A 15,044-nucleotide genomic window follows, 5' to 3' on the forward strand; every position below is an offset into this window, starting at 1 on the left:
GCCTGTATCCTCCGTGTAGTGTTGCTAATATATTTGGCAACTGGTTACATGGGATTGATCATAGGTTTAGAATTCTTCTCAAGGTGGGAGCGCTTGCCGTGATTTGGTCGCTTTGGCTATATAGAAATGATAAGGTTTTTAACGATAAAAGTACTTCACTTATGCAGGTTATCTACAGATGTACCGGGACGCTTCATTTATGGTCCTCTTTACAACGAGTGGAGAATCGAGACCTGTTTACGGAGGTGTGTACAGGATTGGAGGCTGCGGCGAGGGATACTTTTACCCAACATGGGTGGCGGCATGATCTTAGGATTGGGCCACCTATGCTTTAGGCGTCATACATATTTCATCTTTGTATTTCGCCTTCTTCTTTTATATTGGCTTGTCGTGAGGACTTTGTTGGCTGTGAGCATTTTAGTTATGCAGAAGCCGGGTGTAATGCTTAAACCTTTTAAGTAATAAAAGGCCCCTTTTTGAAAAAGAACACCTCGTAGTGCGGCGACGCGGCAGGGTCAAACGCGAGATACGCTTCACGGCATTCCCCATCATCGTGCGCTCCAGGCAGGCGCTGCCACCGCCGCGTGGCGGGGTTTGCCACAAAAAACTCCCTCGTGTCGCCGTAGAGCAGGAGAACTTTGCAGTGGTCCGCGATCTTTCTATGGCCTTCTGTGTAGTTCGGCAGGAAGTGGAGGTTGCTGTGGTCGACGCAGGAAGTGGAGGGGCGGGCGAGGAATTGCGAGCGGTGGTGGTCGTTGTAGTTGGCGAAGATGCCCTCCGCCGAGTGCGGGAGCAGCAGCCGCCGGGCGTCCACGACGGCGTGCCACGCTCTGCGCACGCATCGGGACCCGGCAAGGTCATGCGTCTGGAGGCGGCCAAGGATGGCGGCGAGCGCGTCGTCCCGCAGCGCCTCCGTGTGATCCATCGTTGCTCGCTGCTGTGAACCGCCTAGACACGTACGGAGGCTTATATTGGGGCGGACTCTGACGTTTCTGTTTGGGAAAAGGAATTTCTTTTTTGAAGTTCAGGAAAATTTCTTTTCTGATGACAACAATCGCCTGGTATGGTACAACGTTACATGGTAGAGTTTGTACCACCTCATGTGACTTCTTTGTCGTTCGAAATACGCACCGAACTCGTGTGCCTTTTTTTTTTCTTTCAAGATTGTACGCATTGAAATCCAATATAAAAATGCAGAAAGTTTAAAGGGGCGTGTTATGCGTCTGCCGGTTGATCTTTTTAAAAGATCCGCCCGGCCGCGAGCCGTCAGATCTCACGTCATCGAGCGGCCAAGCGTCATCGAGCCAAAGGTTGTGTAACAAGCGGCCAGCAGACACAGTAACGCTGCTACATGCTTGTGCCAACTGCGTGCAGAGAACATGGCGACTTGTGAGCAAGAGACCTCAAGCGCTTTGGATCGGTCGTATGCTTAGTGGGTTGCAGGTGGGCTTTGCTTCCATGCATAGGTAAAATATAATAGTGCCAAAAACCTGGGTGGGCCATGTCCAAGTTTGGCACCAACAAAGCTTCGCCCCTGATCATGACAGAATAAAACACATTAATGTCAGATTTTCACTATATTTGGGATTTTATTGCTGAAGGTGATTTGAAGGCATGCATGATAGGTACGCATGATAATCGTGCTGATATGATGAAAAAGCCAGTTTCTACCAATAAGTTTGAGCCTCGCTCATGCTTAGTTGGTATTTCTCATTAATCTTATGGACTTCGACACATAAGGTGTGTTGCTGATTTAAATTGAGTTATTTACTTTCTTCGACTATTATAGGGAATTTGGCTCAATGTGGAGATTGTTAAATTGTGATTCAAATTTTACCGTGTTGGACTAGACTAGTACAAACAGTGTGGGCATTGCATTGACGTTGACACATACGAGTACAACTGGTTTACTTGTCCTTCAAGGATTCCTATGTATTGCCCCTCATATATATCTCATGTATTCGCACCTAAAGACGGTCTATCGTCTCGTGTTTGTAATACTCCTCCATCATGGTGAATTGCACCTTCGTGCATCTATAGTTCCCCCGTATGGGTTTTCACGTTAAATCTGTGTCTCTTATGTTTTTATTCTCATTTTATCTACCATTTTCCGGTGTTTGGATGAGTCCTGCTGGATTGTACTTAGAGCCCTAGTTCTATTTGCACATTATTTATTCCTTGAGTATATATGTATCCAATTTACAATAACTACACCGGTAGTTATATATTTCTAGGTAGATTCAAGGATTGACAAGTTTTTTAGACATGGGTTCTCTGCTCATGTTTACTGATGTTCTTTGTGAACCGTGGAAACATGTGTTAAAAACATTGCTATATCTTCCGTCCTTCAACCGTGTGTGGAGGTCCACGTAAAAAACATATTTGGTTGTGTAACTTCACTAAGGTTTAACTATTATATTTCAGTCTTGGACCAATCCTTAGAATATTTAACTAAAACAAATATAGAAGAAAAACTGCAAAAGAGATGTCATTATTTGTACAAATATCTAGCCCGTGCAGTTGCACGGGGTTGACGACTAGTAATCATAAAGCAAGTTTATTACATCATTAACATACGTATGCTAGTCATCATCCGCATCATCATCTGAGTCTGAGTTTTGAGTCTGAGTTCGCCTTTTCTGAAAGATCTCCCATCATGCATGGGGTATATAGAAATGACTCCTCTACCGAAATTATCGTATCATAGGTTGGACGTAGACAGCCAATGTACTGAACTTTTGAGCTATCCAAATGATAAGCCACCAATTCAAATTGCTTCACCAAGAAGAAGGCAATCTCTTTGTAGGGGTGAAATCCAAGTAACCGATAGAATGCATAAGTGAGTCTACACTCATGGTTAGTATCAAGGATATTATCATCATCCCAGTTCCAATTAAAAATCACCTCCTCTAGCTTTGTGTTATTGCCATATCTGTCAAGAATAGGATCATCATCAAAGATCCAAGGACTACATATTCCCTTAGGGTCGAGGGAAGATCTATTTGCCAATGGCTCAATGCCAATGCTACTCTTCAGCACCCATTCTACCTCGCCATTTGATCCACTCAGATACCAAATTGGAATTTGATCATGAATATTTGCAAAGTACACACCAGTCTCAGAGCTCCCAAGATAATGGTGTCCTTCTTTCCTTTTGTTGGCATCTATGGGAGTTCCTATTACACGATATTTGCTATCAGACAATGAGAACCTGCAATTCCTAAAGCTGTCAATGGCATTTTTGAATGGTACAAGTACATATGAATGCTATTATTTGACAAGGGAAATTAACATTACGAGCTTCCAGTTTTTGTGATGCTTACCTGGTGACAAATGCACCGAGACAAAGCAGCACGTGCACGTGCAATGTTCCGCACTTGACTAGAAAATGTCTAGCGTCAACACGGGTGATGGCCATTCCGCCGAGTGTTGCGGAACCTCCGTGCTCCATGTAGGTTTCGACAAGTATCTTATACTTATCGTGAAGTTTTCCTCGACTAGCTGTTCTGGTGGCACCTCTGCGTCCTTGCAGTCGGTCACGTCAAACAGCCCTAGGTCCTTAGAAGTTATCAAGAACACATCGTAATGTGGTGACACGACAGGGTCAAAAGCGAGATGCGCCTCATATACTTCTGTGTTGTCATTGATTTCTGGGAGGCGCTGCCATCACCGTGTGGCTGGGTTAACCACACAGAACTGCCTGGTGTCGCCGTAGAGCAGAAGGCCGTTGCAGTGGTCCGCGATCTTATTACGGCCGTTGGTGTAGCCGGGCAGGAAGTGGAGGTTGCCGTAGTCGACACCGGGGTGCCGTGTGGAGGGGCGGGCGAGGAATTGTGGGCGGTGGTGGTTGTAGTAGTTGGCGAAGATGCCCTCCACAGAATGCGGGAGGAGGTGCGGGAGCAGCAGCCGCCTGGCGTCCACGACGGCGCGCCACGCCTTGCGCACGCACCGGGATGCGGCCAGGTCACGTGGTCCGAGGCGGCCGATGATGGCGGCGAGCGCGTCGTCCGGCAGCGCCTCCGTGTGATCCATCGTCGTTGCTCGCTGGCTGGTGTGAACCGCCTAGACACGTACGGCGGCTTATATATATTGAGCCGGACTCTGACGTTTCTGTTTGGGAAAAGGAAAGTTTCTTTTCTAATGACAACGATCGCCTGGTATGATGCAACATATACATGGTAGAGTTTGTACCGACCTCAAGACCCCTAAAAAAAGGAGAGTTTGTACCGACCTCATGTGACTTCTTTCTCGTTCGAAATTCGCACTGAACTCATGTGCGTTTTTTCTTCTTACAATATTTGTACGGATTGAAATCCATCAACAACAAAAAAGGCTGAAACTTCAAAAGCCGTAAGGCCCCGTTTGATACAAAAGTAACTGTAGTTTTAAATTCTGTGAAGTGTTTGGCTATAGGGAAACGATTACAATCAACCGGCCGATGACGCGCTGAGTTCCGTCGCATGCGCAGCTGTCAGATAAGATTAATCAGACAACACACAAGCTCTAAACAACTGATCAGGACGTGACGCGTGTCTCTGCCATCTTGACAATTTTTCTGCAACATCACCCGTGTTGCAGAAGTTTTTCCGCAACAGCATCCATGTTGCAAAAAAATTAAGACGGAAAAATTTCTGCAACATCATCTGTGTTGCAGAAGTATTTTCACAATAACACATGTTTCAAAAAAGTTAAGACAGAGAAAAAATATGCAACAAAACCTCTGTTGCAAATGTTACTGCAAAGAGCTCCGCAACAATGCCTTTGTTGCATTGTAAGGAAAAAAAGGATGCGCCGCTAAATAGCCTCAGATCAAGCGGCTGCGAAGGTGGCGGATCTTTTAAAAAGATCCGCCGGCCGACGCATAGCGTCGCCCTCGGCTATGTACCAACAACTATAGTTTCATATATGTAAACAGTGGAATTCCTGATACCGTATTTTTCTTTTTGTTTATTTAAGCATCAAAGAAAGGACGCCGATAACTGCCACACATGTGGTATATTAGGCATCCGCCCACACATCGTGTGTGGCGTGAGTACGAGGCAGCCCACACGGGCTGTGTGGGCGCACATTAGAATTGCCCACACGTGTGGGCGTAGCTACTTCGTGCCACACGCCCAACAAGTACTACTCATCTCCACCTCGCGCGTGTGGCACGAAGCAAGAATGCCCACACGTCCTGGCGCAGCTACGTTAGGTACCTGCGGGATGACGATTTAGTTGCCATCCGGGATGGCAGATGTAGTTATCCGGGATGGCAAGTATAGTTGTAAAAGCATGGCAACTCTATCTGTTTTGGTTAACTATAGTTGCCATGTCTAATTTATGGTAGTTGCCGCGTGTAATCAAACCGTAGTTGCCGTATGTGATCCGTGTGTTTATCTAGTTGTCACGTGTGGTCCAACCATAGTTGCCATGTATGGTTAATCACAGTTGCCATGTGTGTTTATCTGGTTGCCACGTACGCGCAACTGCAGTTGTCGTCTAGCAACGAATTATAGTTGCCATGTGTGTTTACCTAGTTGCCACGTTCGCGTAACTGCAGTTGCCATCCACAACGTAGGAGTCGTCGTGTGGGCGAAAAGTAGTTCGCCCACACGCGCATGGACTAGGTGGTGGCTGTGTGGGCAGAAACTAGTTCGCCCACACACGCAGCTGGCAAACAGCATGGTGCGGGGCGTGTGGGCAAACTCTCCAACGCCCACACACCAGCCCCGTCCTACGTGGCACAACAAATCCACCTTTTCGTGTCAAGATTCGTGCAAACTGCACTGGACGACAATTCAGGCGTGTGAGCGAGTTGGAGAAGTGCCACACGTGTGGACGTTAGTGTTTCCATAAAGAAAAGAGGTCGAACTGAGAAAAAACGCTCATGTTATCCTGTCCTTGACTACCATGCAGCTTGGTTGGTAAGCACAATTAACCATACTATCTTTGTTGAGGTCCATCTTTTTAAGCATATCTTTATGCCGGCCACCTCTTCTACAGAAAGATGCTCAGCTATCACCTGTAATAAATACAAATATGTGAGGAAGTTCATAGAAAGCAAGTCTAGCGTGACAAAGCATTGGTTCAAGTCAGACTGAGGTATACACTATTAGGGAAAAGCCTAGCAGTAGCGCGGGTATTTGGTGTATCAGTAGCGCGGGGTACCGCGCTACTGATACGGCGCTACAGCTTACATGTATCAGTAGCGCGTTCTGCCCCACGCTATTGCTATACATGGCTAGCAGCAGCGAGCTTTAATTCAACGCGCAATTGCTAATAGCTGCAACGCTTTTAACTTGGGGGCGCTACTGGTAAGAGCACGCTGCTGCTAACTTTTTCCCCTCGCTACTTTTAGTTTTATTAGTTTTTGTTTTTGTTTTGCATATTTGTTTTGTATTTGAACAGGCTTTATACAATAATCTTTAGCATATCATACACATACAAATGTAATCATAGCATCAAATCATGTCATCATCATAATCATCATCCAACACAAAGTGGTTTCTCGTCATCATCTCGAAAATAGCGATACAAGTCTCGATTACTTGCAACTACATGGTCATCCATCTAAATAATGATATACGCGAGAAGAGCTATCACTATGCCATCTATCACAGGATTAAAAACCAAGCAGCGGTTGAGGGCCCAGAGCGGCCGGGTCAGGGTCGTTGAGGATCTAGGCCGGCGTCACGTCCGACTTAGCGAACGCCAGGCGGCGAGTAGCGTTGCGCCGCTCGTAGAGGACCTGTTGCCTCGCCGCGCGCTCCTCCACGGACATGACGGCTCCCGAGCCAGAGGGACCGTTGCCGCCACCAAGGTAGTGGAGAATGTGGCCTCATGCCTTGGCGATATCGGACGCAGTTCGTCCTTAACGAACCGCCTGCGCCAGTTGTGGCCGGGCGGCAAGGTCGGCCCGTCAATCTGGGCATAGCAGCTGTGCGGCGGTGACGCTGGCTCCTCCTTCACGCGTCACCTGATTTGGACATAGTGGCTGCATGCCAGCTCCTCCTTGACGCGGCGTCGGATGTAGACGCCATCACAGTTGCGTGGCAGGGACGCGGGCTCCTCCTTCATGCGGTAGCGCAGCGATGAGTGATATTTTTACACTCCTCTACCCTTAATTTAAACCGATATAGTTCATTAAAATCAAAATATTTGCTCGGACATTGCCACTAATGCCTAATGAATGCATAATATTTCAAAATCCTATCTTTATTGTGTTATCATATGAAATGGGCTAAAAATGGACAAAATCAACTGAGAACATTTAAATGAGTAAATGAGAAGATAGAAGAAATCAAGTGGAAGCGTGCCAGCAATTCCAGAGCAAAACACATCGTTCCATGTGACCTCGAGCACTCGTATGAGTGGTATGCTCCTTGTCCACTTCAACAACTTTTATAAAAGGGTTGAGGCCGAAATGTCAATAGAACAACCGTGAGCGGAGCCAGAACAGAGTCATCTTCATCCCCTCTCCATCAACCCAAGCCACAACCACTTGCCATCTCCATAGCCACCATCTCCATCTCCACCATAGTTTTGCCTCCTCTAGTCATACTTGTAATCGTGCATCGCACACGGCATCCATTGTAAAACATATTATCAATCAATGTACCTTCATGATGTGTTCTATTATGTATTCTTCATGTGATCCGATCTCCACGTGTGAGTAGTTTGGTAAGATATGAGTTGAGGAAAGAACCTTGCAACCCGATTAATTGTTTTGGGGATCCATGGAAGCGATTTGAATAAATGTCCTGTATGTGTAAAATAAAATTGTTCCGTATATGTCTCTTGTCTCGTTCGCATTCTTCGTCTCTAGAGGTTCATGGATGGCGAGTCATGAAGAGGCTAAGGGCAGGGGACCGTGAAGTGTTATTCCGAACACTAGGGACGGAAAGGTTTAGTATGGTAACATGGTTCCTATCTTTAGGGATTTGAGAGGTGTAGTCATTATACGCCCAATACTTTTGTCTGATTTATTGCAATCTTAATTACCAAGGCAACCTAGTGAGACAGATAGGGCCTTTAGTTGGATAGCTGACTCTTGATGCAGGACGTGTGCTGGTCAAGACATAATTTGGACACATCCCCCACTTCGGTTCGTAACAAGCACATCTTGATAGGTGACTTCCAGTGCACAAATTAAGATCATATTTGGTCCCAACACAATTATATGGTTGTAAGCATTAAGACCTCATACCCATACCTATTTTTATTATAAGTGTTCTCCTTCATTTGTTTGATTTTGATCCGGTCAAAAGGTGGAATTGTTTCTTGAGCAAAAGCTTACTTGAGACCCTAGCTTCAAGGGGATCATCCTCTCATAAAAATCACATGATTAAAACATTCAGCAGATTTTATTATAAGGACGTTTTTTTGACACCCTTCAAATGGACCCAACTGTTTTTGACAAGTATGCATGCCAAGTTTCATAGCTTTTCGACCATGTATGAATTTTCTATGGTTTTCCTGAAGATAAAACCCTGAAAAACTATCTGGATGTGATGCAACGTGCGTATGTTGTTGGAATTCGATGAAATTTTGTGTGGGATCCTAGGGTGTGCATGCCCACTCACTTGTAAAATTTGGAGTCATTTTGAAGATGACCAGAAAATATTGCCCAGACGTTCTATGCATTTTATAGGGTTTCATGATGATAAAAGCCTAAAATATTGTCCGGACGTGACACAACGTCCCCTGGTTATCCAAATATGTGGATACTAATACTAACCCATAGGAAGCGCTCCACAAAATACGGGAATCTTTTTTGTCCGAAGGACCAAATAAAAATCAAAAAATGATGTCAACAGATCCCGCAATAAAACCCCTAAGCAAGCGACAGTTAGTTATTGTTCATTATTTATGGATCTGTTTTAATATTTTTGAACATTTTCTAAAAAAATTATGGACATTTTTTTTCCAAATTCCCGAATATGTTTGGAATATTAGATTATTAAAAAAAATCATGAACATTTTTTATTTCATTAACATTTATTTAAAATTGGAATTATTATTATTGAGATCTGCAAAAAAATTAAATTTATTATAACATATGCATAATTTTTGAAATCCCGAATCAATTTAGACATGAAAAAACAAAAACAAAAAATGCAAAATTAAATAAATATCAGAAACTATAAAATATATAAAACAGGGGGCGCCACGCCCGCGCTTGGGCCGACCCATTACCACAGGCCCGAGGACGACGCCCGGCGAAGGGTGCCGTCTGTTGGCTTGTCATAGGGTGCCATCTTTTTTCGTTCAAATTTCTTCCCCGCCTCTCGTCCGCCTCGATTCCTTTTTTAAAAACTAATTCAAGCAAAATTTAGGGCGGCCCGTGACGTCGGGCAAATTTCAATCAAATTTTGGAATTTATACAAAGTTTTTTTGAATGAAATTTAAACATAAACATAAAATCCCTAAACTACTCTGAGTCGCTGAACACCGGCTCCAGGAAGTACCCGCCGGAGCGGCCCACATCCGGCGCGTCGCCGCTGGCCGTGTCGCCTCGAGTGCCACCCACTGCCGGCTGCAGCCCTGCGGCAGACGCCGTCCGCCGGAGCATCTCGAAGAGGCCCGGTGAGTCCTCCGGGTCATTCGGTGCGCACGGCGGAACCCACCCGCGGTTGTCGCCGACTCACAGATGGCGTGAAAGAGGCCCGACATGTCGTTGGGGTCACCTTCTTCTCGGAGCGTCGTCAGCTTCGGTAGGACCCGTGTCGCCGGTGGTGGGTGGGGGGGGGGGACGACAGCTGCTAGCGGGGCGATGGCCACGGCCGCCGTCGGAGGGGGTGGGGGCAGGGAGGGTGCTGCACAGGAGGCGCCGCACCGGCGAGACGACGTCGAGCCTCCTCGATGACCTCGTCGAAGTCGTAGCCGTCCCAGAACACGAGGCGGCCGTGCCTGTTGAATCGGCCGCCACGACCGGCGCATTCATGGCCGCGGGCGATGGGGGGCCCTCCACCGCGTAGCCACCGCCATCGATGTGCCAACCTTACGGCAGGTGAGCAGCCGGCGGCACAAGGACGCCGTACCTGGACAGGTCGTCGGCCTCGTCGACCGTTAGCGACAATGGTTAGGACCCCGCCCTCGCAGCGCTGCGCCTGCCGCTGCTGCTGCCACCGCTCGACATCGCCGCTGGTGGGAGTGGGATCAACTCGTTTTGGATCGTGTCGCTGTAGGGGGTGTGTGGTGCTCGGGGGGGGGGGGGCTTTGCGGCGATGCGTCCATTTATAGGGAGAGGATGGGGGGCGGGGTCGATGGTGCGGTCGGAAGCCGCAATTAGACTCGTCGGGAGCCGGCGGGACACGTCATCAATGGCGTCCCTCGGGACCCGGTCGCAACACGCCTTGCAGTGCCGCCGAGGGGGCAGTATGCGGCAAGGAGCGTGTTGCGGAGGGAGAGGGAGGCGAAGGCGTCACGAGCACTGGTCCATGGCGACGGGAAGGCGCGCAGTCGAGGACGGGGAGCAGAGGAAAGGTCAGGACTCGGGGAGGTAAGCTCTTGGCGGCAAGGTTGCCGGAGATGTTGACGGTGCCGTCGCGAGATATGGTCAGCGGCGGTGGGGAGGCTTGGAGTTGAGGGGGGGGGGGGGGGGGGAATCAGGAAGGTGAGCTCCGGCCGGCGAGGTAGCCGGGGATGCCGTTGGTAACGCAAGGGGTAGCCCCAGCGCCCGGTCTCCTGTGTGCGTTGGGGCAGAAGGGGGGGAGGGGGATGAAGCTGCGGGGTGAGAGATGCGAGGGATTTGTGAAGTGGTTCTGCTTTTATATACCGATGACAGTTTCGCCGTAAATACTGTCTAAAGTTCGGTGGCATTTCTGTGGAGAAGGGGAGAGAAGCTGCGGGGAGCACACGAAGCACGTCCTGAGGTGCTTTTTGCTTCTAGTGCATTTGGGATGGGTGCTTCTACGAAGCCAAGCCCCAAGTTTTAGCTGTTTGTTTGGGCTAGTGCTTTTAGGGGTTCAAAAGCACCAAAAGCAAAAGCTCAAGCCCAAACAAACAGGGCCTAAAATTGAGAGTTCTGAATTCTGAGATGCTACTTAACCAATTCTGCCTTTGTTTCTCGATACTTTCCAAGATTTTTAGTAACGATGGTGACTGCATGCAGCTATAAAAGCCATCAAAGTGAACTTATCTAAGCATCATTTCCTTGGGACATGGAGTTTCTAATCCTGAGCTCAAATGCACCCTTCTAAACAGTAAAATCGAAAATAGAGTAAAAAGATTCATAACCTTCTGATTTTTTTTACAACAAACATTGTTCAATATTATGCATGCGTGCGAATTTCGTGAAGAAAACAAATCCCTAATAATCTGGGCAGAAAAAAGAAAAATCAATGCTCAGAAAAGACTATTTTGTAAAGAATTTGTTAGCACTGATTTTCCCCCAAAGCGATAGGAATCTTTTTCTCTTCACGAAATTCGCATGCATCTAGAACATTCAAATTCGAATTCTGCCAAAAACTTTCAGAATTGTTTTTTTTTGCTATTTTCTTATTTTGATGTTGATGCAAGGTGCATTCGAGCTCGGGAGAAGAAATGTAGTTTCACATTGTGAACGATTATTAAGCCAGTCAGCGGTCGTTCCATTTCCATCCCATGATACTGAGATCCCAAGCAAACTACCTTGGCCATCTGTCCACGATGCTAATGCATGCACTTATCCTGCTTATTTTGTTACTGTTCGCTTCCAGTTACAGTGTAGTTTATGCTTCGCAGCTTGAGTAGTGAACTCGGCTCAGTTGTGGTACCAGATTATATTTTTAAAGATAATATAGTATAAAAGAAAGTAGGACAGATATATTCCCTTCGTTTCTAAATATAAGTATTTTTAAAGATTTTAATATGGACTACATACGGATGTATATAGACATAGTTTAGAGCGTATATTTGCTCATTTTGCTCCGTGTATGGTCCATATTGAAATCTCTAATATTTAGGTGCGGCAGGAGTAGAAGAAAATATTGGGCTTCTCTAGAGAGGGGAGATGACTAAAACAGTGTGTTACACAGAACGCAGAATTAATCAAAGTGATTGGCGCTATTATCCTAAAAAGGGCGCGCAATATTAGCTCCCGGTGAACCACCTCCTGGTGTGGTGGTTGAATCGTGGAAGCACCAAGTAGTATATTCAAATCAGAGAGCTCACTTTTACGCACCTAAGTCTTTCAATTAAAAAATTAGCAAGATTTACGGTACTCATCAATCTTCTTATGCATGTCGCGGTGTGTACATGTACCTTTGTACTAATGGCGAAAAAACAGAGCAGACACCAGGCATAATCGTTGACAAACTAACTAAGACTGTAAACGTAACCGACCGAGAGCAAACAGACAATAGTCATGAAGCAAGGTTGGGACACAGATATATGTACACTAATCTTCATCTTCATCATCGTCTTCATCTTCATTTTCCTCTTCATCATCTTCTTCTTCTTCTTCCTCTTCCTCTTCCTCTTCCTCTTCCTCTTCCTCTTCATCTTCTTCATCTGAGTAGGCACTTAGTGGAAGATCTTCGATCATGCATGGTGTGTATAGAAATGACTCTTCTATCCCAAATGTTGCGCTGTCATAGTTTGGACAGAGATAACCTATGTACTGAACTTTTGTGCTATCCAAATGGTAAGCCACTACTACAGAATACTCCGCCAAGAAGAAGGCGATCTCTTTGCAGGGATGAAATCCAATTAGAAAGTATCCAAGACGATGTCCACACTCATCGTTTGTGTTTGTGTCAAGCATATTATCATCGTCCCAGCTCCAATCAAAACATTGCCCTGCTAGCCTCTTGTTATTTCCATGTTTGTCAAGAACCTGATCGTCATCTAACATCCAAGGCCTGCAAATTCCTTTCAGGTCGAGTGAAGATATACTTGCCAATGGCGCGAGGTCAATGATATTCTTCAACACCCAGCTTAGCTGATCGGTTGATTCACTCAGGGTCCAAATCCGAATTCGATCACGGATCTCTGCAAAGTACACATCATCCTCCGATCTCCCGAGATAATGCCGCCCAACTTTAACTTCCATAACATCTATTGGAGTTCTTACTGCTTTATATTTGCCACTAGACAATGAAAACCTACAAAAATGTGAACAACAATTTTTGAATGTAAATTATAAGCAATATGAATGCTAGAGTTGGCAAGAAAATTTCATTTATCATACGCTTTTATCATGATGTTTACCTGGTGACGAATGTACCGCGGTAAAGTAGCACGTGTAGTGCTCCATGACAATACACGCTGTAGCGCCATCTGCATGTTGCCATCCAAAACATGTACATGAACCACAATTTACCCTGCAAATTTACCGCTCTCGTCATAGCACCACCTTCCCTAACAAACAACCTCTTTTGCCATTGTCGCGTGCTCGACGAGAAAACATCTACCGTCAACTCGGGCGGCGGCCATTCCGTCGAGTGTGGTGGCCCCTCCATTGCCGTGCTCTGTGAATACCTTGAACTTATCGTGAAGTTTTCTTCAATGAGCTGTTATGGTGAGACTTCTGCCGACTCGCAGTCGGTCACGTCGAACAACCCTAGATCCTTAGGTTGTATCAAGAACACCTTGTAGTGCGGCGACGTGGTAGGATCGAATGCCAGGTACGCGGTGGAGCTTTCTTTGTCAGGCGTGCCCGGGAGGCGTTCCCACCGTCGTGTGGCGGGGTTAACCACGCAGAACACTCTCAGGCCGCCACAGCAGTAGAGTTTGTAGCCATCACCGTAGAGGAGGAGGCCGCTGCAGTGGTCCACGATTATGTTATTGTCCTCAGAATAGCCGGGCAGGAAGTGGAGGTTGCCGTAGTCGACGCCGCGGTGCCGCGTGGAGGGGCGGCCGAGGAAGTGCGGGCGCTCGTAGCTCCAGTAGTTGGCGAAGATGCCCTCCACCGAGTCCGGCAGATGGTGGTTGCGCGGCAGCAGCCGCCGCCCGTCCACGATGGCAAGCCACGCCCTGCGCACGCGGCGGCACGCCGCCAGGTCCTGACGCGCGAGGCGGCCGAGGATGGCCGCGAGCGCGTCGTCCGGCAGCGCCTCCGTGTGGTCCATCGGCTTGTCGCTCTCGCTCGCTGCCGCCGTGTTCTGGACGCCGATCACGGCAGCTCGGGGCGTACTGGGTTCTGACCTAGGTTTCCGCTCGATAACCTTGCCCCTATACGTACCGGACGTGCTTTATGTGTACAACTTGAAAAATATACGTGGAAAGACTTGAAAGCTACGGAATCAAATAGGAGCAGTATGAAATTTTCCTGTGGAAACTTGGCTTGTGGCTTACGATCCGTGCCCGCACATGTGGGCAAGTTTGTTTTTTTTCTTTTTTTCTTTTTTGCGATTGAAGTTTAAAATTTTCAGGGCCGCACGGCACACACTCTTCCTTTTTCTGTATGGAACAGTATATGGTATATTTAGACAGGTTTGTGTAACGGTGACATCTGGACATCAATCGTACTTGTTTCTTTGTCATTATCGTGTAGAGTGTGATCGTGTACATATTTCACTTTTGTATAGATTGGATAGCTTGAAATTAATCTACTTCCTCCGTTCCTAAATATAAGTCTTTTTAAAGATTTTAATATGGACTATATGTATGTACATAGATATATTTTAGAGTGTAGATTCACTTATTTTGCTTCGTAGGTAGTCCATATTAGAATCTTAAAAAAACTTATATTTCGGAACGGAGGGAGTAGCAAGTAGTTGTACTTATCAGGCTATCAGACTGCAAGAATACATGTTGCCTTCATCCCTTGCTATCTCGCTTGGATCAGTGATTAATTAGACGTTGCACTAGTGATTAAACTTAATTAATTCATAATTATGCTTCCACTCAAATCAATATCTTTCATAATTGATTTTAATATCTAATTCACCACCATTGATGTGGACATGTTTAACTACACCACTCAGACTGCAAAAATAGACTTAGGAGCGAATAAACTATGATGTGTATATGCGCCATCTCTGTGATTGCAAAAAAGAAAAGAAAACAAGATAAGTACAACCGTAGCGTGAGGCTGAATGCCTGAACAACGGGGCTTAAAAAGGAAGAGCAGAGTAGAA

The 15,044-nt window shown here is 46.5% G+C and overlaps 2 protein-coding genes across 2 annotated transcripts; both read right to left on the reverse strand.

Annotated features, from left to right (window-relative positions):
• Positions 1-454: 454 nt before the first annotated feature.
• Positions 455-925, reverse strand: LOC109784522 (uncharacterized). Its single transcript, XM_020343122.1, has one exon. It carries the CDS (start codon positions 923-925, stop codon positions 455-457), a length of 471 nt encoding a protein of 156 aa, XP_020198711.1.
• A 12,553-nt stretch (positions 926-13,478) lies between these two features.
• Positions 13,479-14,033, reverse strand: LOC109784523 (F-box protein At5g07610-like). The gene has a single exon (XM_020343123.1). The coding sequence runs from the start codon at positions 14,031-14,033 to the stop codon at positions 13,479-13,481; it is 555 nt and encodes a 184-aa protein (XP_020198712.1).
• Between the last annotated feature and the right edge of the window lie 1,011 nt (positions 14,034-15,044).

The sequence above is a fragment of the Aegilops tauschii genome, chromosome 3, assembly GCF_002575655.3.
Source record: "Aegilops tauschii subsp. strangulata cultivar AL8/78 chromosome 3, Aet v6.0, whole genome shotgun sequence".
In the NCBI taxonomy this organism is placed as follows: Eukaryota; Viridiplantae; Streptophyta; class Magnoliopsida; order Poales; family Poaceae; genus Aegilops; species Aegilops tauschii.